The sequence below is a fragment of the Pyxicephalus adspersus genome, chromosome 3, assembly GCF_032062135.1.
Source record: "Pyxicephalus adspersus chromosome 3, UCB_Pads_2.0, whole genome shotgun sequence".
NCBI lineage: Eukaryota > Metazoa > Chordata > Amphibia > Anura > Pyxicephalidae > Pyxicephalus > Pyxicephalus adspersus.
The window spans coordinates 9,498,732-9,525,883 of record NC_092860.1 but is presented as its reverse complement, the minus strand read 5'-3'; the positions used below and the strand labels follow the sequence as shown (position 1 = coordinate 9,525,883).

Below are 27,152 nucleotides of genomic sequence, written 5' to 3'. Positions count from 1 at the left end.
ATCGTTAGGCCGGCAGCTCTCTCTTGGCACTACAATCTCCCTCCCCCAACCCCCCAATCTTTAATCAGACAAATCGATCCATCTTCTGCTCACTCTGATATAAATCACGCTCTCTTTGGTCGAATTACCTGTAGTGATCACGTAATTCAATTTTTCTTTTTTTCCTGCCAGCCGCTGACCCACTTTTATTGCACGGAGAGCGTTGTATCAGCCCGAGTCCAGATGGTCAGAAGACTGGAGATATCAGGGGGAGGAGGGGCACACCGGGCCAGGGGGACACAGGAGACCTCTCAGGGGCCATCATTACTCACAACCGATGAGGTAATGCATGGATATGAGCCACACAAGAGGAATCAGAAGAGGGGATTTTACCTGAACAGAAATGATACGGCATTATCAGGCTGCAGAATGTATATGGGCACTCACTTAAAGGGGCACCATGCTATATTTCCACTATCATCATCACTCTTGTACTTACCTAACAATACATTTTAACGTAGCATGACCTTATATTGCTTATATCAATGCAAGTCTGTACATTCCCCCTTCTTGTCTTCTATCATTTACAGTAGAAATGGACTTGCATTGCAGAAGAGGAGCAAAAAATCACAATCACCATGCTGTTTTTTGCAGGAAGTATTGCCTGTCTATGTAATGAGCAAAAATGGCCGTTATGATGCATTGAAGGGAATAAATGAATAAAAAAAACACAAAAAGAAGATGTAAAATTATTCCAAAAACAGCTTACAAAAGCTGTTAATGCATTTTTTATATAAATCTGCTGCTATCATTAGCTCATTGGAACAGGAAGGTCTTTGTGAGTGCTTTTTGTTATAGGGTCACAACGCCCTGTATCCTGATTATCATAAAGAATTCCAAGGCACATTATTTAGGCATGGCCCAATGACCCTGATAAATGCTATGCAGATATCTCTAGAGTGTGGACGGAGAGAGATTCTAGTGGAGAATTAATTACTGCCATTGAAACACAGGAACCCGGAAGATTCTCCACCAGGGAATGTTTTTAGTGAATGTCAGATTTACAAACGACCCTTAAATCATTGAGTAAGGGTCATGTCTGCTAAATGGTGCAACTGTCACTCTATGTTTTCCAATAAGCCAGGTGCATTAGGATTGATGATTTTCATGTTATCCCTCACCAATCAACTCTGCACCCTCACTCACCATTAGCCCAGTTTACTATGGTGGCCATTTAGTGACCCATAATAAAAAGCAATGATCCCAGTTTTAGGCATGGGCACCCATGACCCATTGCTTGTTTGCAAGGGGAAAGAACAAGTACAGGAATTTTTTAACTTACTGGCAAATTTCCCAGCAAACCAAGCCCTGCAATCACTAAAAAAGACTGAAACAATGAAATTAATTGAAAAACCTAAATGTATGATTATTTGCACAGGCAAAGGCATCCCTGACCCATCATCGTTGTGTAGTAGATGTCTTCTATACACTGGGTCATTACCAGTCATACACAAGTCAGGTTAATATCGGAACTAAAGAAGAAAGAAGATGTCTGTTCTCACAGGTGAGACTCCATGAGCCAAAAATTTGCCCTGTGTATAACTGCCCATATAACTACCCCCAGACGATGATGGGGTCAGGGGTGCATTTGCCCATTCATTACTCATACCCCGCCATGATTTTTTCCAAGTGCCAGTATGTTTTAGTTATTCATTTCACTCCTTACAATTATACTCACTTGTCCATGTACTTGTCCATGCATGGCCATCTTTTTCCCCCTTCTATTCCCTGTTTAGATCTTCGACCTTTTTGATTGGCTGGCACAGTTTAGGGAGAGGCCGGTGAGTATGTTTTATTGCAGAGGTAATATCTCCTGTACTTTTCTGCAATAAATCTCTGCCTAGTCGCATTTTTTTAAAATGGAATTTTAATTATGACAAAAATTCACTTTAAATAGAAGGCCATGAACAGCGCCCTATATGAAGCTCATCATTCCGTCGATTTTACCGTCACCATTTAAAGTGACTCGGTCTGCAATTAGCTGCAGCCTGGAGAGGTGTCAACCCAGGAACATGAGACATGTCACACGCAATACTTTCCAGGAAGCTGTGATGACATCTCCGCGCAGTCTTGTCATGTTTGCAGCCTCTCATTAGTGTGTTGCCAGAGATATACAGGTACAGCACAGGAACAAAACCTGCCAAGAATCCTCCTCACTTTGCCTGCTTCTGCAATTGACTCTGGCTTGTTCCTCTCAATTAAAGTCGGCTTTGTCACTGGGAAAGTTCTAATCATTTGGTCATTCGGGTCTCTTAATTGATTCGCCTCGGGCCAAGCAGGACGTTAATGAAACAAGACGTACTTAATTGGAATTCACTGCGGAATGGAGTGCGGAGAAGTTGTGGCACCTTAGGCAGTCAAGCTATAAAAACAGCATTTGTTGCAATATAAACCTTCAATCAAGAGATTTCACCTGCTGTATTTTTTTCTGCCACTAGATGTCCTCAGTTTGATGGTCAGCATCATTAAACCCATTTCTTTTGAGCCTAGGTCATCCTGGACCCTACCAAGTCACATTTAGATATTTGCACCGTTTGTATTAATAAAACAAGGAATCTGACATTCCCTCAAACATTCCCTCATAGGAATCTTCCAGGTCCACGTGTTTCAATGGCAGTAATTGTTTCCCACCAGGAAATATTTAAGGGAATGTCAAATTGCCTATTTTATAAAGTAAACCCTAAATGTTGCACACATGACTACAAAGTGTATTTTATATCAGCCGGGAGTTCAGATTTCAAAAATGGACATTTCAATGTTCATGAATGCACTTTTGCTGAAAAGCTAGGGGAAGGGGAAGCAGCATAGAGAGCTAATCCGTTCACGTGATGAATGGAAAAGAAAGCAGAGTGATGGAGAGATAAGCTTATCATATTTCTGCTTCTTCTCGCACTGTACAAACACAGACTTGGGGACTGATCCAATTAATCCTGAAACAGTTAAAATCCAGACTTGCTGCATCACCCAGGTTCTCCCATGATAGTCTATCTTCTCCGGTCTTGGAGAGCTTTAATAAATCTGTCCCTGTGTGTTGATTCTACATTCAGTACGATATTAAATAATGATTTAGGTAATGGTATCACATGATAACATTTTATGAAGCTTTTAGCACTCTGACCTTTATTTCTTCGCCGATTCCTAAAAAGAGGTCACTGTGACAACCTTACATAAACACAGCCAACGTCACACACTAATAAGGAAAATCTCTTCCTGGCTTCTTCTCTCTAGAGATCCCACAGAAGGTCATGAAAAATCCTTTTCGAGAGTAATTAAAGCTGACGGTTATGTCACTCATGGAATCCGGAGTTATCTGGGATATCATGTGACCTGAAGGTCAAAAAAAAAAATGGTTGAATTAGGGATTGCTACTAAACCAAGAGGATTTGAGATAATAATATTGGTTGGAATGGTTGGTACATGAATGGTTGGACCATTAGGGGACCCTGGTGGTTGACTTGCAGACACTGCACAGTGCACATCACATGAGGCTGTAGGAACCTTCACAATTCTAGAGGGGTTTTTTTATGAGATTTTGAAGGGTGTCTGTGGAGGTTGGGTGCGGATGTTGGAGGAGAAGACCTGGCTTGTTACCAGCTTGCCAATTCATTTCAATGGTGTCCATTAGGGTTGAGGTCCTGTTAAGGCCACATGGGTTCCTCCAAACCAAACTGGACACACCATGGCCCAGGCTTTGTACGCAGGGGCACAGCCATGCAAGAACCTTCACCAAACCATTACCCCCAAGGTTGGAAGTGCGTAATTCTCTGAAATGTGTTGGCATGTTGTAGTATTTTTAGTATCTCTCATTGGAATACCCTGAACTCCATTATTAGGTCACTATATGGCATACGTTTCACCTGCCATTGGTGTGCCAACCTTTTTAAAATGACAGCAGTGAAAAAAATCATTGATGCTCATCTCTTCTGTAACACAAGGGGTTGAAAAAACTAAAGGAATATAAGCTGTTCAAGTAGCAAAGTTAACTTACCTCCTTGCAATAGCCCTGAAAGTATACATTGGACCTGATTAATGAAATCTCTCTAAGACTGGAGAATTTAGACCATCATGGGAGAACCTGGATGGTCCAGCAAATCTGTGGATCTGGTCAAGGATTGAAAACGTTTGCCAACTAATAGCATATGATTTTTTGGAAATCTATTACGGGTTTGCTGGATCACCCAGGTTCTCCCATGATGATCTATCTTCTCCAGTCTTGAAGAGCTTGTATAAATCAGGCCCATTGGCAGAACTTGTTTTGGAGTAGGGAATGGATGTAACCTCAGTTGTGATTTTTTTTCTTTCCTCACTTCACTTTATTCTTTAACCTCCCTGGCGGTATTCCCAATTGTGTCTCAGGGTGAATTTTCCATACAAAAAGTGGCAACCCGAGCCACACTCGGAGTGGTATTGCCAGGGAGTTTACCAAATCTTACCAGCAGTTCCCGCGGCATCCACCAGCGATGTCTGCAGCGTCCTTCAGCTAAGCCCGGCATTTGCTTCCCCTGGCGATGCCGGCCAAGCATCTCCAGGCTACACAGATGCCAGCCGACATATGAGTCCCCGATGTTTGAACGTTGGGGACGTGAGGCCAGGGGAAGCAGATGCCGGCCGGGCATCTGCTTGTGTGTCTTAGGCTGGAGGGTGGGACTGTTAGGCAGGTAGGTGGGAAGGGGAAATTTAAAATAATGGGAATTTTTAAATGTACCACTTTTACATTTAAAAATACTCAATATTCATACCGCCAGGGAGGTTAATGACTTAAGAACCGAGGACAAATCTATCCAATGTTGGAGCAAACACACTCTTAGTTGTCACCAGAACATGGAGCCAACTATCCCCATGCCTTGGATACTCCAACAGTGAGATCTCCGGTTATAATTCCCAGGTCTTTTCCTGGTCACCTGGAAGCTTTGGGTGCTCCTTTTCACCTAGGAGCTTGTGGGCACAGCAGGTATGTATCATGTATCCAGCCTTTACCAAACACATATATATATAATTTGAGTGCACTGACTAATTAATTCTTTGGCATCCTAGGGAGCCAAGGACCAATATATGAGCTCACCTAAAGATGAGGGTGCTGGGTGGCTATGAAAAAGTTTGGTATTTCTACAGGGGAAAATACAGAAGATGAACATTATTCCTGAATATCCAATATTTAGCTAGACCTAATTATCATTATAAAAAAAAACCTCCTCAGGAGCTCAAGAATGTAATGTATTGGTCCTTGAAACCCGTCAACCTGTACTTTTCAAGAAAGATTGCCAAGTGGTTTTCCAGGGCCCACAGCACCAGAGAGGTTCATGACTGACTTCCCACCCTCCAAATACAGTGGTGATTTTGTATAACCACCATTGTATTTGTAGTATACTTTGGACTCAATAGGAAACCTTCCTCAGTGGTTATGTTTCATCAACCCCATCTCTGTCAAACTTTTCCTCTGATGGCTTGAGAGGCCTGAGAGGATTTTACTAAGAGCCTCACTGTTCTTGAGGTCAACAAAAGCCAGAAAGATCAACATCTGCCTACTTCCTTCTACATTGCCACTTTACTTATCGAACAAGGGAACCTGTCTCCATTGACCACCAGTCTCAGAAGCACCACCAGTCTCTGAAACATCCTTTATGGTATATTTCCAATATATGGGGCACTTCTTCACTAACCACCAATATAAGGATGCATTTTCTCCATGAACCAAAAACAGATGCGTTCTCCAATAACAGAAAAATGTAATGGTCTCTCTCTCCATTGACTACAAATATAATGATGCCCATGTCCAATGACTACAAATGTAGCAGGAAACCTTTACTAATGACTACCAGTGGCAAAGGTAGAAAGCAATTACATAGAAGACCAATGTAATGGGACCCTTAACCAGTGGCCATCAATGTAATGGGGCACTATAATGACCATGAATGTAAGGAGGCACTTCCAACCATCAATTTAAATGTATATGAGGGATCTTGTTCTTTTCTGTTGCCAACAAATGCACAAAGGGATTTTATTACGGGGGCTGTCCATCAATGCTCAATATCAAGGGCTAGTAGGTGTACAATGTATATATAGGTGACAATGATTATCACTGGCCACCAAACATCAAATCTGTATGTGTTCCTAATAAAGCCCAGACAAACATCTTAATCCAACCACCATGCAATGTGACAAGATGGATATTGATTATCCAACAACAGGGTGCGAGGGGTGCAAGTTGTGGAACCACTTTTAGTTACATAATTCAATTTTTGGTGTCAGGAAGTCTGCATCTGGTGTAAGTCTAGTGCCAATTCCTCTACTTACATGTTTGAAGGTGTGAGTTGTTGTAGAAAAAAGAACAAGGCCATCAAATGCTAGTTAGTCACATTCAGCTGGATGAGTTTTTGTAAGTCAGCTTTCAAAGCGGCAAAAGACAGATGTTGACTGTCAAAGAATTGGATGGAACAAGTGCAAGTTTTGGAACCACCCTGTTCTAGTTACATAATCCCATCTGTGGTGTCAGGAAGTCTGCATAGGTGTTAGTTCTTCAATTTACATGACTGAAGGTGTGAATTGCTGTAAGAATAATACCAAGGCCATCTAGTACTAGTTAGTCACATTCAGCTGGACTTGTTTCTGTAATTTTGCTTTCCAAGCTGCAAAAGACGAATGTTGAGTGTCCAAGAACAGGATGGAAATGTGCAGTTTGTGGAACCACCCTGTTCTAGTTACATAACTGCATCCTTGGTGTCAGGAAATCTGCACGTGTTAGCTCTTTAATTTACATGAATAAATGTGCAAATTGTTGTAGAAACAAAAACAGGGCCATCTATTACTAGTTGGTAGGGATGAGCGAGCGAGTTTTTAAAACTTGTTATCGTGGCAAATTCGGCCGTTCTCGCTTACCGAAATTGTAAGCGGATGGTGCAAATTCGCTGATCGAGCTCAAATTTTAATTAAAATCAATCAGAGAGCTCTAGAGGTTTTGAATGAGGAGACTTCTCCGCATTTAACCTCTAGTGTCGAGATCACACACAGGATCCCCAGGGCTGCATGACTGCGTTAAACCTCTAGTGCTCGGGGATCGCAAACAAGAGGATTCCCAGGGCTTCAAGAATGAATGCAGCCCTGGGAATCCTCCTGTAATGATTTCATCGATCTTCCAAAGGTTTCGCGAAATTAGTTTGCCGAAATTTTGCGGACCCATTGGAAGTTCAAGGAAATTTTCGCTACTAGTTGGTAATATTCAGCTGGATGTGTTCTTGTGATGTTGAAGACATTTGGCATCTTTTCAAGCTGTTAAATGTCTTCAACAAGACATCTTCAACAAAATGCCTTCAACAAACCAGGAAAGCTGCCAAACGTCTTCAACAAGGAAATTGTGGAATTGGAGAGAGTGCAGAGAAGGGCAACTAAATTAATAAAAGGAATGGAGGAGCTCAGCTATGAGGAGAGATTAGCTGAACTGAATTTATTCTCCTTGAGAAGAGACGTATAGACGTATAGATCACAGTTTAAATATATAAATGGTCCATATAGAGAACTATGTTCCCAATTATTCACTTTGAGATCATTACAAAGGACAAGATGGCACTCTTTGCGTCTGGAGGAAAAGAAGTTTAAGCTCCGGATAAGGAAGGGATTCTTCACTGTAAGGTCTGTGAAAATGTGGAATCGGCTCCCTCAGGAAGGAGTTTCAGCAAGTTCTATAGATTGCTTTACGAAAAAGCTGGTTGATTTCTAGAAGCACAGAATATAACTGGGGATTAAGGCTTTAAAATAATGATAGCAGACTGTTTATCCATGGAACATCTGATTGCCTCATGGAATCGGGAAGGAATTTTTTCCCCTGTTGGAGCAAAATGTACCAGGGTTTTTTTGCCTTCTTCTAAATCAATTAAGTGTTTTTTATCTGGAATATGTTTATTTCCCCAGGGGTTGGACTTGATGGAATTATGTCTTTTTTCAACCTGACCTTCTGTGTATGTAACAAGAACTGGACTCAATCTTGTAATGTTGAAGATGTTTTGTAGCCTTCCAAGCTGCTTCTTTAGTTCAGATAAATGCTGGGGTATTTCCAGCTTGGAAGGCTTCAACTTCAACGTCTATAAGAACAAGTCTAGTTGAATGTGGCTGCAAGATATGCAATAACCTGGATAAATGAGAACCTTCACAGAATAGAACAAGTGCATTTGAACGTGACTAACTAGATAAGGGTTTCTTGACCTTTTTACCACGAGGGAACTCATTGAAATACCTTTTAGATCTTCAAGGAACTCCTTCTTAATACCAGCGCGTGGCAATCAGTGGGAAGAATGGCTTTTACATTACTGGCCAGTGGGAAGAATGTCATCCTTCCTGATAGCCAAAAAGTCTATTGGTGTCAGTAAACTGACCTGAGAGTCCCAAACTGCTCATTGCTCAAGGAACCCCCAGCAACCTCTGGAGGAACCCTGGTTGAGAAACACTGGGATATATATATCATGGGGTGAATGAGAACCTTGACAGGCATAACGTAGATGCATGACTTGGATCTCAATGTGGGGCTTTGCCCATAATTCATCTTTAAGCTCCATTACCTACCAAGCTGATCCATTCTTATCCAACGAACCTTTACCAACCCATAATGGGATAAACCAAAGGGCCATGGAACATTTGTACATGAAAACGTAATTTACGAGTTGTTAAATAACTTTTACAATACATGAATGATTGTTTGTTGACATTTTACAATTACCAACAAAACAATACACAAAACAAAAAAAGAAGAAATGTTTTTGCTTCTTGTCTTTTTTTTTATTGTGTAAAAATAAAATCAACAACATATTCCAGCAGTGAAGTCAACATAACAGCATGGTGTAAAATCAACAATAAACGGGTAGAGCAGAGACGTGGGGTGGGGGGATCTGGCTTTTAACCCATACAAATCAGAAAGCACAACAGAGAGTTTCAGAAATATGACAGCAAGGTCAAAAAAAAGAATTTATAGCTTTGGTCAGCAAAAAACATGTTTGTCGTTTGTAGCAACAAGCTGGTAAAGAAAAGGAAAACCATTGGCAACTCAACAGCTGTAAAATTGGTGTATGAGATAAAAATAAAGCTTTATTTTGTGCTTCCATTTTTACTCAGGTCTTTAACCTTTTTTTTTTTTTTACACAGTGAATAGGATATTTTAAGAAAAATGTTCTGTACAGTAGGTTTTTTAGCAGCCTGCGTTTAATGTGTGGATCCAGCCCGCCAGGAGCTTGCTTAATGCTCGGCGTAGGGCATTCAAGACAGACGGTTCAAAAGCTGGGCACTCCCGGCTCTTTTTTTGCATTGGAGGATGGGTAACCCCCAAGGTAACTGCCATTTAGTGTCCAAAAGCCGCTTTAGGAAATGTTTATTATCCCATCCTTGCACGCTCACCTAGTGCATGCCAATCAGCTTTGGAACTGTCCATGTGGACATACCCTGAGAAGGACCACTATACCCAAAAATGCAAGTTGACTTAAAGCATTGCTAAACTCGAGCCCGTTTTAAGGCTAGCTGCTCCAAGCTGCCCCTCTTCAACTTCAATGCAACCGTAGAATAGACAATAGCTTTGTTGTACAGTTGAGTACGGTTGGAGTTGAGAAATGGTTCTTCCTCCAGAGGAGGAAAAGAATCCGTATGGCCAGAAGCTACTTGGTACTGTCCAACCGTGCACAAAATAGTTCTCAAATGGGAATGGTATGGTTTGGTTATGGGCGCTGCAGAAGAATACTGCAGTCAGCCTTTAAAATAGCCCTTAGCCTAAAAATACCTTAAGTATTCTGCAAGCGTTTCATATGCCTCTCCATCCTGGGGATACACTGTTCCCGAAGCCTGTGGCTTGCGTGCCAAGAGGCGCCAATATGCCTAGCACTGGCATTCATCAATGTGCTTGTGTGCTGAACGCTGCATTTTACCTACAGCAGATGTAAATCCAATACATAAAAAATAAATGCATGCATAAAATGCATTAGCTAATATAAGAAAATCCCTTGTGCTTTGATTTTGTTTGTGAACCCTTTTAAATGCCTCCATTAATAGAGAGCAATGAGCAGCAAGAGTCACTTTTGGTGATGCCACTCTTTTATGCCAAAACTTAAATCCTTCCTCCTGCCATGAATTCAATGGACTTGCAGCCATGGCATGCACCACAAAGTTGCATTGTAATGCAGTTGGTGAGCATTACCAATAAAAAGTAAGAAATAAACTTAAAAGAAAAAAAAAATAAAGCTAAATAAAAAATATTAAATATATACAGGTTGTATGTAAAACATAAACAAATCTGATTTTGAGTTTACATTTATTTTTTGTGCTTTCAAACTTGTTAAAATTAATAAAAAATTGATTTGGGAAATAAAGTAAACCAATTCAATCCGGGACTTTTTAGGCTTTACCATTCCACATTATAATTATCTGTTAGCACGTCAACTTGCATTTCAATAGAAGATAGTGATCCTCGATACAAATCGTTTTACAGATTACCATTCAGCTCTCTCTGGATTTGCCATTCAAAAATAAATAAATAAATAATTTTGAACTCCAACAAGATTTCAAGCGATAACTACAGTCTGTCTCCAAAGAGGTTAAAGAATCCATAGAAAACATAGAATTTGTGTGAAAATAAGTGCTTTTTATCTATATATCTCTATACTTTTTTTTACAATAATTAGAGGGAGGGTAGCCCAAGTATAATTAGCTTTTCCTCAATACCTTTTTTTTTACTATTGAATACATAAAATCACATATAATAAAGTCCCTTTTATATTGTGGTAGAGAACACTCGGATATCAAAAGGGGCAGGAGTTTCGGGTGGAGTAAGGCCGACCATATCAGACGGGATAACGAGGGAACTGAAATCCAGCAAATAAAATAAAATTTTGTACCAGACAGGCATTTTATACTTTTGTCTGATGTCTGTCTGTCTTGAGATTCATCAATGTCAACAGTCATGGTTTTTAGACTGTGCAATTTGTCTAGAGCAGTGTTTCTCGACCTTGTTAACATGGGGGAAGCCCCTCAAACATTGTTCAGGGAACTCGTGCTATAGTTACTATATCCACAGCTCACAGTATATTAGCATGGTGGTCAGTGGGAAGAATACCTCCTACATTGCTGGCCATTGGGAAGAATGTCACCCTTACAGATAACCAAAAAGGTCATTGGTGTCACTAAAACTGACCTGGGGGGTGCAAACTGCTCATTGCTCAAGGAGCCCCTAACAATCTATGGAGGAACCCTGGTTGAGAAACACTGGCCTAGAAAGTATTAAAAGAGGGAGCAGGGCTTAGTGTTAGGGCATCATGCCATTGGGCAGGGTATCAGGTCGTTGGGTGCGAAAGGGATTAACGCCAGGTTCAAGGGTGTGGCTTAGGTACAGCAGGTGAGGCTTAGCGCCAGATCAGAGGATGTGGCTTTAGGTATGGACGGCTTAAGCAGTCAAGCTTGCCAGAGGCAATGGTCAAAGAACTACCCCTACTAGCTACATCTTAACGAAGGTGTATACACAGTAATTAGGCAAAAAATATACATTGTCTTTTCGGACAGCGTCAATCATAAAATGGCATATACCTGAGACGTAATCTAGTCAGTGCAAGTCTGCAGATCAAGAAGGAACATGGGTTCATTGACATCTTCAGCGATAGGGATTGTCTATGGCTACATATAAAGTATGGGACTTTAAGGTCAATGAACAAGCAATTGTTTCAAGAACAATCGAGGACCTTTTTAATTATTGAGAAATTTGAGGATAAGGGGGTGGGGCATTTACCAAAACACCGCCATACTGGCAATAATACTGCACCAGCAGGTGGTGTGGATATACAGTCAACAAAGTCACCATCAATCTATTGTCCATTATCCACTTCTCTTGGCCAGGAGAACTTCTTATTGCATCCTAGGGGAGCCCCACAGTGTTTTTTTCCCATAAGGGATATTCAAATCAGTTATAAACCTTACAAGGATTTACCAAAGGTATGGCCACCCTGGGATCATTTTAAGGGTTCAACACTGTGTGAAGGACTTGTGTCTTATCCCCATTTACCCCAATTCCCTTCAACTTCAGACTGGCTATCTGTTGCTTTGAGCTATGATATTCATCAACGCTGTCTAGGTGTGGCCTACCAGCAGAACACGTATGTGATATCTCTGGGGTATAGGACAGGTCTATTATATATAACATTCATTTTGCTAAGGTTCCTCGATGTTGGATCTAAAGTAGTCCACAGACTGGCCCAACCAAGTACTGTCATGAAGCACCTACAAAGATGGAGAAGAAGTCCACTGGCTTTCACCAATGGGAAATGAACACTAAATACCATTTTAGAACAATCCCTTTAGCTGAACTATATCATTAGACTGCAATAAAATAAATACATTTATATATAGATATATAAATATAAATAAAAGACTTACAGTGGGAAAAATAAGACCATCCTGAAAAAATAGGACACATTGGAGCCCTGAACACATAGACCTGTCTTTATACCAGAAGTAGACAGACTGTGGCTTTCATCCACTTAAGGCCCACAAAACCAACCCAACCTTTCCCTGTTCCACTTTAGATTTCGTAAACACTTGGCCAGTTCCATTGAGTCACCATCCAATACCCATGAATGGGCTTTGAAAAAGGAGAACTTTTCCATCAATGCCTTTACATTACAGAACACTAGAAGGTGAATTCTTGGGTGACAAAGTGTTTACTTTCTTTTGCAACCATGAAAATGTCCTAATTTACCCACTTTTATTGTAAGATATGAATACATTTGTGCAACAGTGGGGTTGTGTTTGACCACCTTGTGACTACGTGAAATTGCACCATTGCAGATTCATGTAGTCAAGAATGCAGACTGCACTACCAATGGATGGATCAGATGTAGTCTGAATTCATGAACAAACATTGCCTACTGAGCAAATAGTCCATTGGTTGTAAAAATAAACTCAATCCAAAACCAAGAACAAAACTGTAACATGTTGCAGCCCATCAGTCCTTGAAGGTGGTGGCTGCACTAGTTTTCATTTTCCGGGCCAAGAACATTTTTAGTATAGAAATGTGTTGTCACTGAAATGAACTGAAAGAACAATAAAATCCTGTCTGTAAATTACAAATCTCATATTTGAGATATATTTGAAGTCTCCAATAAGTGGCCTCCATAGACGTATGATTTATCAAAGCTCTCCAAGGCTGCAGAAGTTATACTATCATGGATGAATGTGCATGATCCAATGTACTTGGAATGGATCTGGTCAGGGACTAAAAACATTTGGCAAATAATAGCAAATGAATTTAAGAAATCTTATCCAGGTTTGCTGGATCATCCAGGTTTTTCCATGATAGTTTATCTTCTCCACCATTGGAAAACTTTAATAAATCAGGCCCAGTATGTCTATGAAGCCATAGCCATACTTCTGCGATAGCCATAGCGTTGTCACCTTAGGACATGTTGTTACTATCAAGATCATCAAATTAAAAATTTTGAACATTAAAAAACAATGCAGTCAGCATATCTAAGGCTGGTATGCTGCAAAATATAACATTTTTCTTCTTGGGATTAAATACGCTTTATGGATATGGTCACCGAGAGGTCATAGCACATGGAACAAGCAAGCCTTAAGCGTGTTCCCTCAGAATCCTTTTCCAGACATCAGCAAACCAGTAAAACATGAGCTACATATACTGTATTTTAGCATGGAAAAATAATACCCTTTGAAAGTTTTTTTTGCTCTAAATTCATCATGGCTAGCAGAGAAAGTGCTTTTTCTTTTAAAACATAAAATAATCTGTCACCAGATTCAGCATTCAAACCACACGGTAAGAAAATTCTAGGTTTTTTTTCCTTTTTTTTTACAAAGGGATCCAAATAAATTAGAAATATTGCCTGGAAAATTGAAGGTTTTCACATAGTAAACTTGTTCGTTATCAAATCGCAGAAGAGTCCTCTTGCACAGTTGATTTTTTTTTTAAGTTCAGCCATAAAAGTTCCACTAAGTAAATTGAAAGAATTCTATCGGGAGGTGAAAAAATAAAGAAAATTAAGGAATGTCAGTTAACTTATCATGCATGCGTGTCAAGAAAAAAAATATTTACAGTAATTGGGGGGAAAAAAAAGGTCACAAAAATGCTACGGTGTGACTAAAACAGTCAACAGGGTTGGGTTGTTTTTTTTGTCTACCATGCTTTAGCATTTGCTGGAGTTATCAAAGAGACAGCAAGGCCCCAAAACCCTGGCTGTAGGTCACAACGAGTTCAGATCAAAGCTCTGGATGATAGCAATCTGAAACAGAATGAACGCAACTGTGGATGGGTAAGCTCAAACCGCATAGCCGACAAATACCGTTATTATTATACGTCAAAGAGGAAAAGTCTAAAAAGTAATGCAAAGGATGAGAAAATGTGCTGAATCTCTGTACCAGCGCAAGGCACTCCGGATTAACCCCCGACGCTGCTGGAGACACCTAGAGCCCCCCCTCCCCAAACCCATGTGCAGAGCTCTCCAGCAGCCAGAAGGTTAAACCAAGTTGGCAATGTGAAAAAAAAAAAATCGGGGATCTTCCTATGTAGAAAAAGTGTTACAAAAATGAAATGTCCTGCTGAACTCTGCATGCCTTTCCTATACAAAGAAAAAAAATCACGCTTTTTCGCTCACAGGTGATTGATGGAAAATAAAAAAAAATGGGTTTGAAATCATGTGATTTGGCTTGTTTTGTTTTTTTTTTTTTTGTTCCTGTTTTGCCATTTTGCAGGTTGGAAAAAAAAAAAAAGAAAGTTGAACCACCTTTTTAGCCGATGACACCTCCCTCCCCTCCCCAACATTTTCACGTCTAAAAGGCATGTGCAGGATGAGGCCGATGATAGGAAATTTCTTTCTAGCCAGGAAACGGGCATCCGTGGAGTTTTAGTTGATTTGGCGGCATGCATCGAATGTCCATTTGGTGGCCCCACCGAAGATCTCGATGTTGGTTTCTGCCCAGCTGATGACGTTACCGGTCAGGGCTTTGTTACTGCAGGTGGCCAGATTGTAGACCTCTCCGACTGTCAGCTTTCTGTCCCACATGTTGAAATGAGCTAGCTCACCAACGAAAGCCTGGGTGGCATCAAAACCTCCTCCTAGGGTGTCCTTTAAAAGGGAAAAAGATAGTTTTGTCAAAGTTGTCCTCTATGGAAACAATGTACGTTCTCAATAACTGGAATTACTAAGAGGTCTAAAAATTATTCACCCAATAATTCAGCAAAGATCCATTCGTTTTTTGGTGTGTGCAGGAGATATACCATAGCAGAATATGCTTTGGTTTTATTATGTAATGAAAATAATAATGAATGGGGATTCAAATGCATCCAAATAGAAAAAAAAATGGTGGAATTGATGGTTGAAGAGAATACCAGACCCCAAAGCTGAACTTTGTGCACAAAAACCTTTATTTGGATTTACCCCTCCATAGCCACAAATGATATAAACCCACATTGGGCTCTGTTTATAAAACAAGGAATCTTACATTCCCTCAAACATTCCTTGGTGGCAATCAAATACTGCCATTGAAAGACAATGACCTGGATATTTCCCACAGGGAATTTATTGAATGTCCGATTCCCTGTTTTATAAAAATAACCAATTGTGTCTTTACAAATCTGGGTATGACTCTCTAAAAGTAGTGTGCTGCCCATAAACTTAACAGAGAGCAGAGATGTGGGCTAGTTCATTACAAGAAATTGACAGGGGCAGGTCACCCTCTACAATTAGACCAGTAATGGAATGGGATATCCAATCAAATATGTCAATGGAAAAAGTGAAGATGGGAAATCTGTTCTGTTCTTCCCATAAGCTGATTGGGTTCTTCCAACTCCCTAGCTTTGGAACCTTGGATGGCACAGTGGTTGGCACTTATTCTTTGCAGGATTAGATGTTAATACATGGGCGGACATAAGGTGGTACAGAGTGTGACAACTGCACGGGGGCCCCAGACCCTCCCACTAGGGGCCCAGGTCAGCACTGCACAGAGGCCCACTGTTGGCTATACTCGCTACTGCACCAATATCATATCTCACCAATAACCCTATCTTCCTATCCCATGTAGAACCCATGCTATAAATTTGCCTATACAATAAATTCTCTTTGACTCACTCTGACAACTAACATTAAAGAGGGCACACACCATGGAACACGAACATTAAAGGTGGCATTCCCCGATAACTGCCACTGAACTGAACATAAATTCAGCAAAGCACATTACACAGTCCTGACCCCTGCACTCCATACTGCATGTGGTAGATGCTCTATATCAGCCTTTTTCAACTATTTTTCATGGAGGAACCCTTAAAATAACTTTAAGGTCTTCATGGACCCCTTCTATAATTCCTATATCCACAGCTCACAGGACATTAGTGTGGTGGTCAGTGGGAAGAATTCCTCTTATATTGCTGGGCATTGGGAATAATGTCACCCTTCCAGATAACCAACAAGATAATTGGTGTCACTTAAACTGACCTGAGAGTTACAAATTGCTCATGAAACCCCTAGCAACTTCTGACGGAACCCTAGGGTGCCATGAAAACATGGTACATAAACCCTAATCTATATGCTACACTATACACACTATACACACTATATACACCTGACCACTGCACTTTATATGCTGTGTTGTTCACTCCACACTCCTAAATTCTATTCCATATTGGACACCACATAAGTATACCCGCCATTGTGCCCCAGGGCTTTCACCATCTTTGCAAAGCTTCTAAATGGCACAACATTGGTGCTATATACCAGTAAAATAATTTGTTGCACTGATAAAATGTAATAATAATATACATAAATCTTTTGTTTTGTATTTAAATATAAAATCATATGAATATTTTTTATTTCTATAATACTTCATTGTTTTTATAAACTTAGAATACTGCAAAAAACCCTCAGCTAAAATTAACAACTGTAAGGATGATATCAAACCTTTTCGAAAACAAGAAATCATTCACAGACACAAAAACAAGCTTGTGACCAAGGACATGGACAGTAAGCAGATAGAACATATGTCTTCCTATCACATTTACCTGTTCCTGGCCCAGCACCAGCACTCCCTGATGTTTGATGGGATGGTAAGGTGCCAAGTTTTCTCCATTTCCTCTAAGTACACCATCTTGGTAGGCTTCCCACACACCATCCCGTGTTGTCCAGGCAATGCAGATGTGATGCCATTTGCCATCATTAATTACAAAGGGCAATTTTGCAACCTGTTGAAACAAATAATAATGTCAATGTAAAATGTTTTATGGCTCACAGCAAAGTTAAGATGAAAAATAAATTATTGTTGTGAAGGCATATTATATATTTAAGTTTTTGTAAGTGTTCCTTCATGGGTACACACACCCTGGTTTCTGATAATGCGACTTGCTGAGAGTAAAAAAGGTTAGGAGTGAATCAGTATAGAACTTGGTTATGTGATTACTAGCCATGGTCTACTTCCTACCAACAAACTTCACTCGTATTTCCACCATCAAGCTATGCCCTGATATCCCAAAATGTAGCCATACATCTGACCACCTAGCCAAGTTGATCAGATGTAGAGTCTGGATAACTACTCCAATCTTGCCATGCTTTACTTATTACCTTCTGCCTATGTTCTACTTGTAACCACCTAGCTATATTTTACCTCCCACCACCTAATAACACTTGTCCCACAATCAAGCTTGGTTCTATTTTTAGATGATAAGATATGGTTTCCCTTCCACCATCTAATCATGTCTTACCTCTCACCTCCTATCTATGGCTTACCTCCTATCAGCTAGCTATGTTCTACCTACCACCATCTGGTTATGCTTGGCCTCTCCATAACTAGCCATGGTCTACCTCCCATCATCCTCACATGCTCGGTCTCCTAACTGCACATACTCTTCATACAACCATTTGGCCATAATCTACTTCCCACCAACTAGCCATGTCACATCGAGTGACCACTCAGCCATGCTCTACCCACCACCATCTAACCATGTTCTACCTAAAACTATCTTGCCATGCTTTACCTCCCACCATCCAGCCATGCTTCAACTCCTACTATCTACTTGTGCTCTATTTATTATTATCCAGCCTCTATACTCTGTATATTATCATCTAGTAATAATATACTTCACATCATCCAGCCATATTCTACCTCCCACCAATTATACATGTTGTTCCATTGACCACCTAGCCATGGTTCTACCTCCTACCATCTAAACATGCTCTAACTACCACCTTATGGCCATGCTTTATCCTCCACCATCTAGGCATACTCTTTCTTCCATTAACCAGCCACTCTTTACCTTCTACTATCTAGCCAGGCTCTTTATATTACCAACTAGTCATGCATTACTGGCCACCATCTGCCCATCTTCTACCTCCCACAATCTGGCCATGCTCCAACTACCACCTTATGTCCATGCTTTACCTTCCACTATCTAGGCATGCGCTCTCCTCCATCATCTAGCCATGCTGTTCATACTACCAGCTAGTCATGCATTACCGGCCACCATTTCTACGTGTTTTACCTCCCACCATATAGCTATGCTCAATCTACCAATTTATAGTCAACAACTGTATTGTTTCCATCACACACCTTAGAGTTTTGCTCACTCTCCATGCAGGGTGCTGTACTAAATTATGGGACTACTATGCAATGATAGGAAGATATTAATGTTTCCCATTGAAACTTGTTACAGATGTAAACTTTATTTACATAAAAAAACAAGATTTACAAGCCAGTGTTACAGGAAGTTGCACAATTCCTTACTTGTTTAACTTGTATAAACTAATGCTTCATAATTTTTTTATTAATCATCTACAGTATGTAACTATTTATGCAATATTACTCTGTTAGCAAACCATGTTTCACTTTCTAGTAAGAAAGCCCAGGGGTGCCTGCAAGGTACCTTATGTAAAGCCAAACTATTAGAGGATGAACACAATAAACATAAAAACAATTATGCATATACAAAAACACTAAATATACAATATATTGCCTTTAAAAAAAAGGAATGGTAATACCTGGTCAAAAAAATAACAATAGTTTAAAATGAAAGTACTTAACCCCAATGAGTGACACTTCATATTTCTGAGCTCGCATTCATTTTACTGTGTCACAGTTACACATTTTGGCACACCTGAACATTTGCTACTGCTTCTGCACATCTCTCTTTACATTTTAAGTTATTATCCCATTGCAAGAAACATTACGCCTAACTCAAAATCTAAGCAGATGCCAACCATACAATCATCTTACTTTTCTGATTGGACATTTATTTCAAAGAAAATAGTGAACAATCCCTTGCAAAAGGAAAATTCGACTTGGCAGGTGAACAGCCTGAATTCCTTTAAGTAATCAGCTCAATTGTGTGTCTTCCTGAACCAATAAATAGCAAATAAATGCTTTCCTTACCTTATCGTTGATTAATATTTCCATCGGATTGTTTCCCCATTCGATCAGCACCAGCTCGTTAGCTTGGCCTGGCACTGCGTAGGAAAATGGAGTCCCCACCCCAGGGGAGGCATTAGATTTGAGCCACATGCACACGGTAAATGCGTACATTTCTGGGAGGCTCTTCTTCACTTTGGCATACATGTAGTTGGTCCTCAAGGGGAAAGTGAGCTGAAATTTGTCTGCAGGCCTGCTTTCCTTTTGACCTAAGGAAATGAGGAATAAAGGCAAGGTTCAGTTTTACAGCAGTGATAGCCTGGAGTTTAGAAGCAAACCTAAACCTAAGAGGAAGTCAATGATAATGGAGGCAAAAAAACCCCAGTTGAGGAACAATGATTATTTGGAACCACTGCTGAGATAATACTCGGAATACACATTTCAGTGATCTTTCCCTAAGGTGGCTTGTGTATGAAATGGGATGGTAGGAAAAATTGTGGCATCACCTGTCATTGCAGGTGCCTGGAATCTTTGCACCCTTTGGATAGAATGGTTGGGCTTTCAATGTATTTTTAAATACAATGATCTGCTGCAAGCTTCCCATGTAACATGGGCCCAATTATTCCATGGGGCCATGGTGCATGTTCTTCTTGTGCTTTGGGCCAGGGTTTGCAATTGCAACCCTGAAACCTCTAGATCAGTGTTTTTCAATCGTTTTAACACGGGGGAACCTTTAAAAAAAGTTCAGGTCTTCAGGGAACTCCTGCTATAATTTCTATATCCAAAGCTCACAGTATATTAGTGTGGTGGTAAGGGGGAAGAATTCGTCTTACATTGCTAGCCATTGGGATGTGACCCTTACAGACAGCCAAAAAGATCATTGGTATCACTTAAACTGACCCAAGAGGTGTACATTTCTCATTGCTCATGGAACCCCCAGCAACCTCCGGAGGAATTCTGATTGAGAAGCACTGCCTTACATGAAAGGATCACACCAAAGGAGTGATACCATTGGAAACAAAAACGCTTTAGTCAATGGCATAATCTAAGCAACAAGAGGAAACCTTTGCAAATTTAGGGGAGTCCTCTCTTAGTTATCTCCAGAACAGGTGTCCCCAAATGGGAGGATTCTAGATTTTCCATCCTTTTCTGTACCAATGATCATAATCCTGCCACCAATAAGGTGAGTTACTCCCCATTGGGAACATAGTTTAAAATTTTTTTAACTAAAAATTAGCTTAAAAGCATCATAGAAGGTTCTAACCTTGCTGCACATTATCCAAGAGGAAAATATAAAAAGTCTTGGCTTTTCAGACACTTTAATATCATTCACTGAATTTTGATTGGGTAGTTGCAAGCTTAATCGTTCATTCTAGGATCATTAAGAATGTAACTGTATCTGAGCTTCTGCTGTCAGGCTAAAGAGAACTAGTTCCAGTCTACAGAAGACATGACTTTGCTAGAAATGCTATGCTTGTCTTATCACTGACAGCAATAACAACCCTTGATGGGTTTCCTTCAATTTTATTTATTTATTACATTCCAGCATGCTGCAGCTTTTAATGAAATTCCCTGCATGCTGCAGATCAGATCGCTTCTTAACACAGAACATTGCAGTGCAAATAGCTTTGCCTTTCAGTAATAAAAAAAGAAAGCTTCAGTTTGGCCCTAAGTAGCAAAAAAACACAGATCACACAAAAACAAAATATTGGCAAGTAGCGATGCCTCGAGTCCAGGTCTGCACCATTGTGACATATATTTAAACTGCATAAAAATATATCACTGATATGACATCACTCCCAAAAAAAGTTTCAAAAAAACCTGCAACTTCCCCAAATGTTTCACTAGAAGGCGCCAAAGAACCATTCGCAGCCAAGGCTGCATTTCACCTTAGTAAGAAAAGCTGTGGTTACTTCTTCCAGCGCTATAAAACAACAAATTGCAAACACTAATCATTATTCTGATGGCATAACGTGGCAGGCAGCTTCAATAAAGCTAGCTACATAGAAAAACTGAGGTCTGGAAGGTGGGGGGGATGCTGAGAGAGCTAAATCTTTCTTAGGTCACCTCGACCAGAGCATACAGCTGTCTGCAATGTGAATGCGCTCGCCTGTTCTCAGTGCAGGTAGCAATACACAGAGGCATACAATATGGGCCAAGGCTAAGAGTATGGAAATGAGTTCCTCTCTAATTCCTTATGTTATGTAACTGCTGCATAGGGTGCAGACCTGTAAACCTGTTAGGCAATAGAAAGCTGGCTGCACATTGTGAAGATAAAGAAACAGAAGGGTTGGTGAGAAGATAATGAATAAGAAAAATGGAAAGAAAAAATTAAAGGATTGAGAGAGGGAAAAAAATATGCATGGATAGAGGGAGGGAAAGAGAGAGGAACGGCGGAGAGGAGTGGGGTACTAATAAGTGATAAAAAGATGAGAGAGGAAAAATGCAAAAAAAAAAGATTGGAAATAAAAAGATTAGGAGAGAGAAGAAATACTGAAGCAAAAAGAGAAGTCAAAGTGAAGAGAAGAATTTAATGGAGGGGAATGAGAAAGAAGGGGAAGAGAGAAGAGTAAAGAAGAGGAGAAAGGAGCAAACTGGCAAGAGGAAAAGAAAGCAGAAGAGTGCAGAAGATAGAAGAAAGGAAAGAAGAGAAGAGGAGCAAACAGGCAAGAGGAAGAGGGAAAAGAGAGAGAGGAGTGCAGAAGAGAGGAGAGGAACAAAAATTCAGGCGATGAGAGATGAAAGAAGAGAGGGGAGTGGGGCAAAATAAAAAAAGAGGAGCAAACAAGCAAAAGCAGGATAAAAAGAAGAAGGGAAAGGAGAGTAAAGAGAAGAGCATAGGGAAGGAGAGGAGTGAGCAGGACAAAGAGTAGAAGGAAGAAGAGGTGGAAAGGAGAGAAAAGAAAAGCAGAGAAGAAAAGAGGAGAAGGAGGGAAGAAAAAGGACGGAGAATAAAAGAGGAGACAGAAGAAGCTGGAAAGGTAGAAAATTATTATAAAGGAAGGAGAGGGAAAAATGAGAGGTTGGAGAAGATGATTGAGGAGGAGGACAGAGGAGCAGAGGGGATACAAGAGGAAAGAAAATGCAAGGAGGGAAGGCGAGAAGGAAAGGGGAATGTGAGGGAAGGAAAAAAGAGAAAAGATAGGAAGAACAGAGAGAAAATAAATGGGTAGAAGGGATTAAGGTGAAGAAAGGTAATGGGGATGAGCGAGGAAGGGGGGAATCAGAGAAAGAATTTGGGGAGTGATTACGTTCTAATCCAGATATCTAACAACTATAAATCCAATAAAAACAAATTTTGTAAATTGTAACTAATTAATGAGGGCTCCAAAACTCAAAAATGTATTAAATGTTAGAAATCTATTCTTCCCAGGTAATGATCACCAAGTCCCCCTCATGTTTGGGATTCCAAGGCCTGATTTGTGTAATATGGGGGATGTTGTGGTGTGTGTGCATGTATACAGTCGAATTGCTGCAATCACAATGGACTCTCATCATTTTCTCATAAGCACCTTTTTCTAGGTCGGTGATCCGCTGCTGCAGAGAGGTGAGGGCGCTCTCTATTTTGCCCCTCAGCTCCGTCTCGTTCTTGACGTTGACCTTCCCTTCTTCCAGGCTGTTGACCCTGGACAGGACTTGCTTCTCCAAGTCGTCTATTTTGGTCTGCAACAAATCTTTTAGACTGCTGGCTTGGACGGATGAGTTCCCTCTACTGTATTGCTGCAAAGGGGAAGGGGGGTGACATGTCACACCATCAGTTAAGTGGATTGTCACAAACATCACTAAACATTCTACTTTCTCAATTAAACCCATTAGCAGCTTATTGACTTAAGTAACCATGTGGATGATTGTTGAGGCTGCAAAGTAAAGCCTCAGGCTGCTATTTCAAGGGCACCCATGATCAGAAAACGCACACAGTAGAGATGCATAAATGTGCATGCTGGGCATCAACCAAGCGTACACGTTTATCAAGTGAATGAACGCCACTTTAATTCAACCAGGGTGATCAATTGGAAACTAATTGTATCTCGACCATGGTCACCCCGATTAAGTATGAAAAAGGAGATTTATAAGAAGCTCTAACCCACCAGTGTCCACCATGCAAATGATTCACAGCACAGTCCTGATTCCCTTTCCTTCATAGAAAAAAGAACTAGTGATCGGCTATGGGGAGATTTTTCAGTAAGAACTCCGAAGTTAACTCTTACATGTCCACTGGATGCAAGCAAATCAGAAATTCGTACACGGCTTTCTTTATTATCAGGGTGTTGCCATTATATGAATGGTGGTCACATTTAGCGATATCTACAAGACCTGTCTCATTGGAAACTTGGCAGTTGGTCTGCGATACCATGATGGACCCCGAAAACAGAGCTGTGTTGGACAAATGTCCCCCATCATGATTATACATTAGAAAACTGTGTGCTTCAGCTCATGAGTTCTAGATTTTTGGAGGTTTCATACATATAATGCATATCAGTAATACTCATTCACCCCCAATCCCTGGTCAGCCACCTCAATTTAACAAGACCAAATTCAGGAACAAATTGTATAGTTATTATCATATTATGTCATGTATCATATTATCTTTAGGACGAGCCCGATTTACAGAAATATCCCACAGTATCCTGGACCCCCTCTATGTCCCACAGCCCTTTAGTGTGACATCACCCAGTCACGTCTCATGACTACTAGAAAGTCCTGTACACCCCCATGTCATACACCTGCCATGTCCTACATACCTCTATTATGTCCTTCAGCCAGACATATCCTCCTATCATGTCCTACACCCAGACATGTCCTCTCAACATGTCCTGAACTCAGTCATGTCCTCCTAGCATGTTCTACATCTATCCATGCTTACACCCAGCCATGTACTGTACTCAGTTATGTTTTCCCACCATGTTCTGCATCCAGTCAAGTCTTCTTACCATGTCCTGTACCCCGTAAGGTCTTCCTACCATGTCCTGCACCCATCCATGTCCTGCACCCAACCATGTACCTCTACCATGCTCTGTCCCACTATGTCCTGCACCCAGCCATGTCTTCTCACTATGTCCTGCACCCAGTAATGTCCTCCCACTATGTCCTGCACCCATCCATGCTCTCCTCACCACCACATGTCCCACCAGACAAAGGGCATCACACCAGCCCCCCACCACAGGCACAGCACACCTTTTTTCCTTTACTATCTACAACACCATCCCCTATGCATTTTACTTTTAATAAGTCAACCCACCACAAAATCCACAGCCAAGAGAAAAAAAGCTCCATTCCTACCTCTAAGTTCTCCAGTCTGGTCTTTAGACTTTGCAAGGTCTGTCCCAGCTGAGTGAGGGTCTCAGCCGTGGGGGTCCTGGACAAATCTCCCATGGTGTTTTTGGAAGTCCCAGTCTCTTTCCTCCTGGAGCCAGGGGCTGCTCCAGTCTTGGGCTCATTGGAGGGCACCTCCAGCACTGTCTGCCCCTCACACCTGGCCAGCTTGCCAGTCAAGTCCCTGATTGTATCCTTTTGATTCATGATGGTCTCCTTCTGCTGGATGACTGTCTCTCTCAGCTGCAAGATGGTGGTCTTCAGGTCCTCGGTGGGACCACTGTTCTGCATGGAGGAAGTGCACATATCCATGTCTAGAGGCACTGAGGTGCAGATAAACCTAGTCTGGGGGAAATTCTGTGCAGATCCTCTAAGGAAAAAGAAGCAGAGGAGGAGGCACCTCCAGCAAGCTCCTGTGATCATGGCTTCTCCTTGGCTCTTCTTGCTTGGAGTTGTTGGTTGTGCTTTTTGTTCAGCACTGATGGCTTTGACTGGTTGAGTTTGTTTCAGCACCAGGAGCTGTCCACTGACACTGCAGCACTGCCTGGCTCTTATATAGAGCTGGGAGGGAGCTGATCGTCATAGGGGCAGGAATTCCTCCTAATAGGCAGACACAACTTTACAAAGGGGGTTCACATGGATCAGCCTGCTCCCTTCTTCATCACACATTGGGGGGCAACATTCACACAAAGGAAGATTGCAATGCAACCAGCAATCTGCTGCGCAATGGGGTGTCTGATGCAATCCTAAAATGTTCTTTTATATCTTTGCAGGGTGAAGAGTTCCTGGACAACCCTCCACTAGCATGGTAAGTGCTCAGCAAAAGTGTAAAACATGGTGGGAGGAGGGGACAACCTCAGGGTATCCCCCAATCCCAGCAAGGGGCTTCTGCAGGTCTGTAATTATTTTGGAAAAGCCCCAATAGTTTTAATGTGATTCATGGGCTGTGTGACTGCAGCGATGCGTACTGCAGATGGAGGGAGAGCCAGTTCTATGGGCAATGTGGGGGCTCATTTATTGGTATTCAGCTGGAAATGTGCGAATATTGGGAGTGGGAGCACAGGCGTTGGAGATGACCTGGCTGATGGATACATTTTGCCAAATCTTTCACCAAATATCTGCATGGTGAATTGCAAATAATCATTACCCTACTGGGCGGTTCATTTCTGTCCAGAGTTATATGTCTAAAAGCAGTACATTGTCTTTCATTAAAATGTATTTTACATTGTAGGCTTGTAATTCTTAGGCATAAATCACCGAAATATGTCCAATATTTAATAAATGTAAAAATACATTTAAAAAAAAAAAACACTAAAATCTAATAAAACAAGGGTGCATAAATAAATCAAAAATACTGAAACCTGTAATATAACTGTACAGTAGCATATATAATATATATATAATATAATGATTACTTTGTATTGGATTCAATACACTTATTTGCTCTCCCGCAGGCACCAACGTCACCAGGGACAAGGGTGCATAAATAAATAAAAAACACTGAAACCTGTAATATAACTGTACAGTAGCATATATAACTCATATATATTATAGAAATCCATTCCAGGTTTGCTGGATCACCCAGCTTCACTGATGAAAGTGTATCCCAAAGCTTTAATAAATCAGGCCCAAAGAGAGAGCTGCTTGCACCTAATGCATATCCAGACATTTGGGATTCACCAAAATGCCCAATTTGTTGAATCTCATTCCAAACTGTCACTGAATATCCACATGCTGATTGGCTGGGAATTTCATTCATTGTATTAAGACTGGAAGCGAAGTTCCTGGAGGACAATATAACAATTGGACACCCATATTTATATGTACAAAGGCATTCAGGAACTGGTGAATCCCATTGCAAAGTTCAAATTGTTACCTGAATCTCCGCCTGCTGATTTGGTGGAAACTGAACTAAAATTAGCACCTGCAGGGCAACCACTGGGAAACAACCATGGCAGGTTTCACAAGTTGCAACATTGTTCCCAAATTTTAATTTGTTAGTTTGCAACAATACACCCCTACTGTATATATATCCAACCATTCAGGATTCACCAAAATGGCAGAAGAGAATCACATTCCAAATTGTCACCTTGGACTGGGGCAGAGTCCTTTAAGGACAAGCTGGCCATTGGATAAAGACAACAAATTATTACATGGATCATTCATTTTCTACAAAAACATTCATGTGCTAATTTCCATCCATTGAGATTCACCAAAAAAGCAAACTGGAGAATCTCATTCCATATTGTCATCCAGGACCAGCGCAGTCCTTGCAGGACCGCCTAGCCATTGGTCAGAGACAGCAGATTGTAACATACATTTTCTACCAATTGCTCATTTGCAGCGTCTCACTCCCACTATATATCCACCCATCCGGGATTCACCAAAATAGCGAACTGAGAATCTCATGCTGATTTCTTGGGAATTTCACTGATTGTATT

General features: G+C 40.9%; 1 protein-coding gene across 1 annotated transcript; it reads right to left on the bottom strand.

Annotated features, from left to right (window-relative positions):
* Nucleotides 1-8,783: 8,783 nt before the first annotated feature.
* Nucleotides 8,784-25,224, bottom strand: NPTX1 (neuronal pentraxin 1). The gene is made up of 5 exons (XM_072403515.1): nucleotides 24,679-25,224; nucleotides 22,911-23,118; nucleotides 19,423-19,667; nucleotides 17,063-17,242; nucleotides 8,784-15,134 (listed from the first exon to the last, which is right to left on the bottom strand). The coding sequence occupies exons 1-5, from the start codon at nucleotides 25,132-25,134 to the stop codon at nucleotides 14,913-14,915; spliced, it is 1,311 nt and encodes a 436-aa protein (XP_072259616.1). The 5' UTR covers nucleotides 25,135-25,224; the 3' UTR covers nucleotides 8,784-14,912.
* Between the last annotated feature and the right edge of the window lie 1,928 nt (nucleotides 25,225-27,152).

Coding starts and splice junctions, on each gene's coding strand:
- NPTX1 (XM_072403515.1), bottom strand. CDS start 25,134: ATGATCACAGGAGCTTGCTGGAGGTGCCTCCTCCTCTGCTTCTTTTTC. Junction 23,119..24,678: donor CCAGACTGGAGAACTTAGAG/GTAGGAATGGAG, acceptor TCCCCTTTGCAG/CAATACAGTAGAGGGAACTC. Junction 19,668..22,910: donor GATCACCGACCTAGAAAAAG/GTGCTTATGAGA, acceptor TCATTTCCTTAG/GTCAAAAGGAAAGCAGGCCT.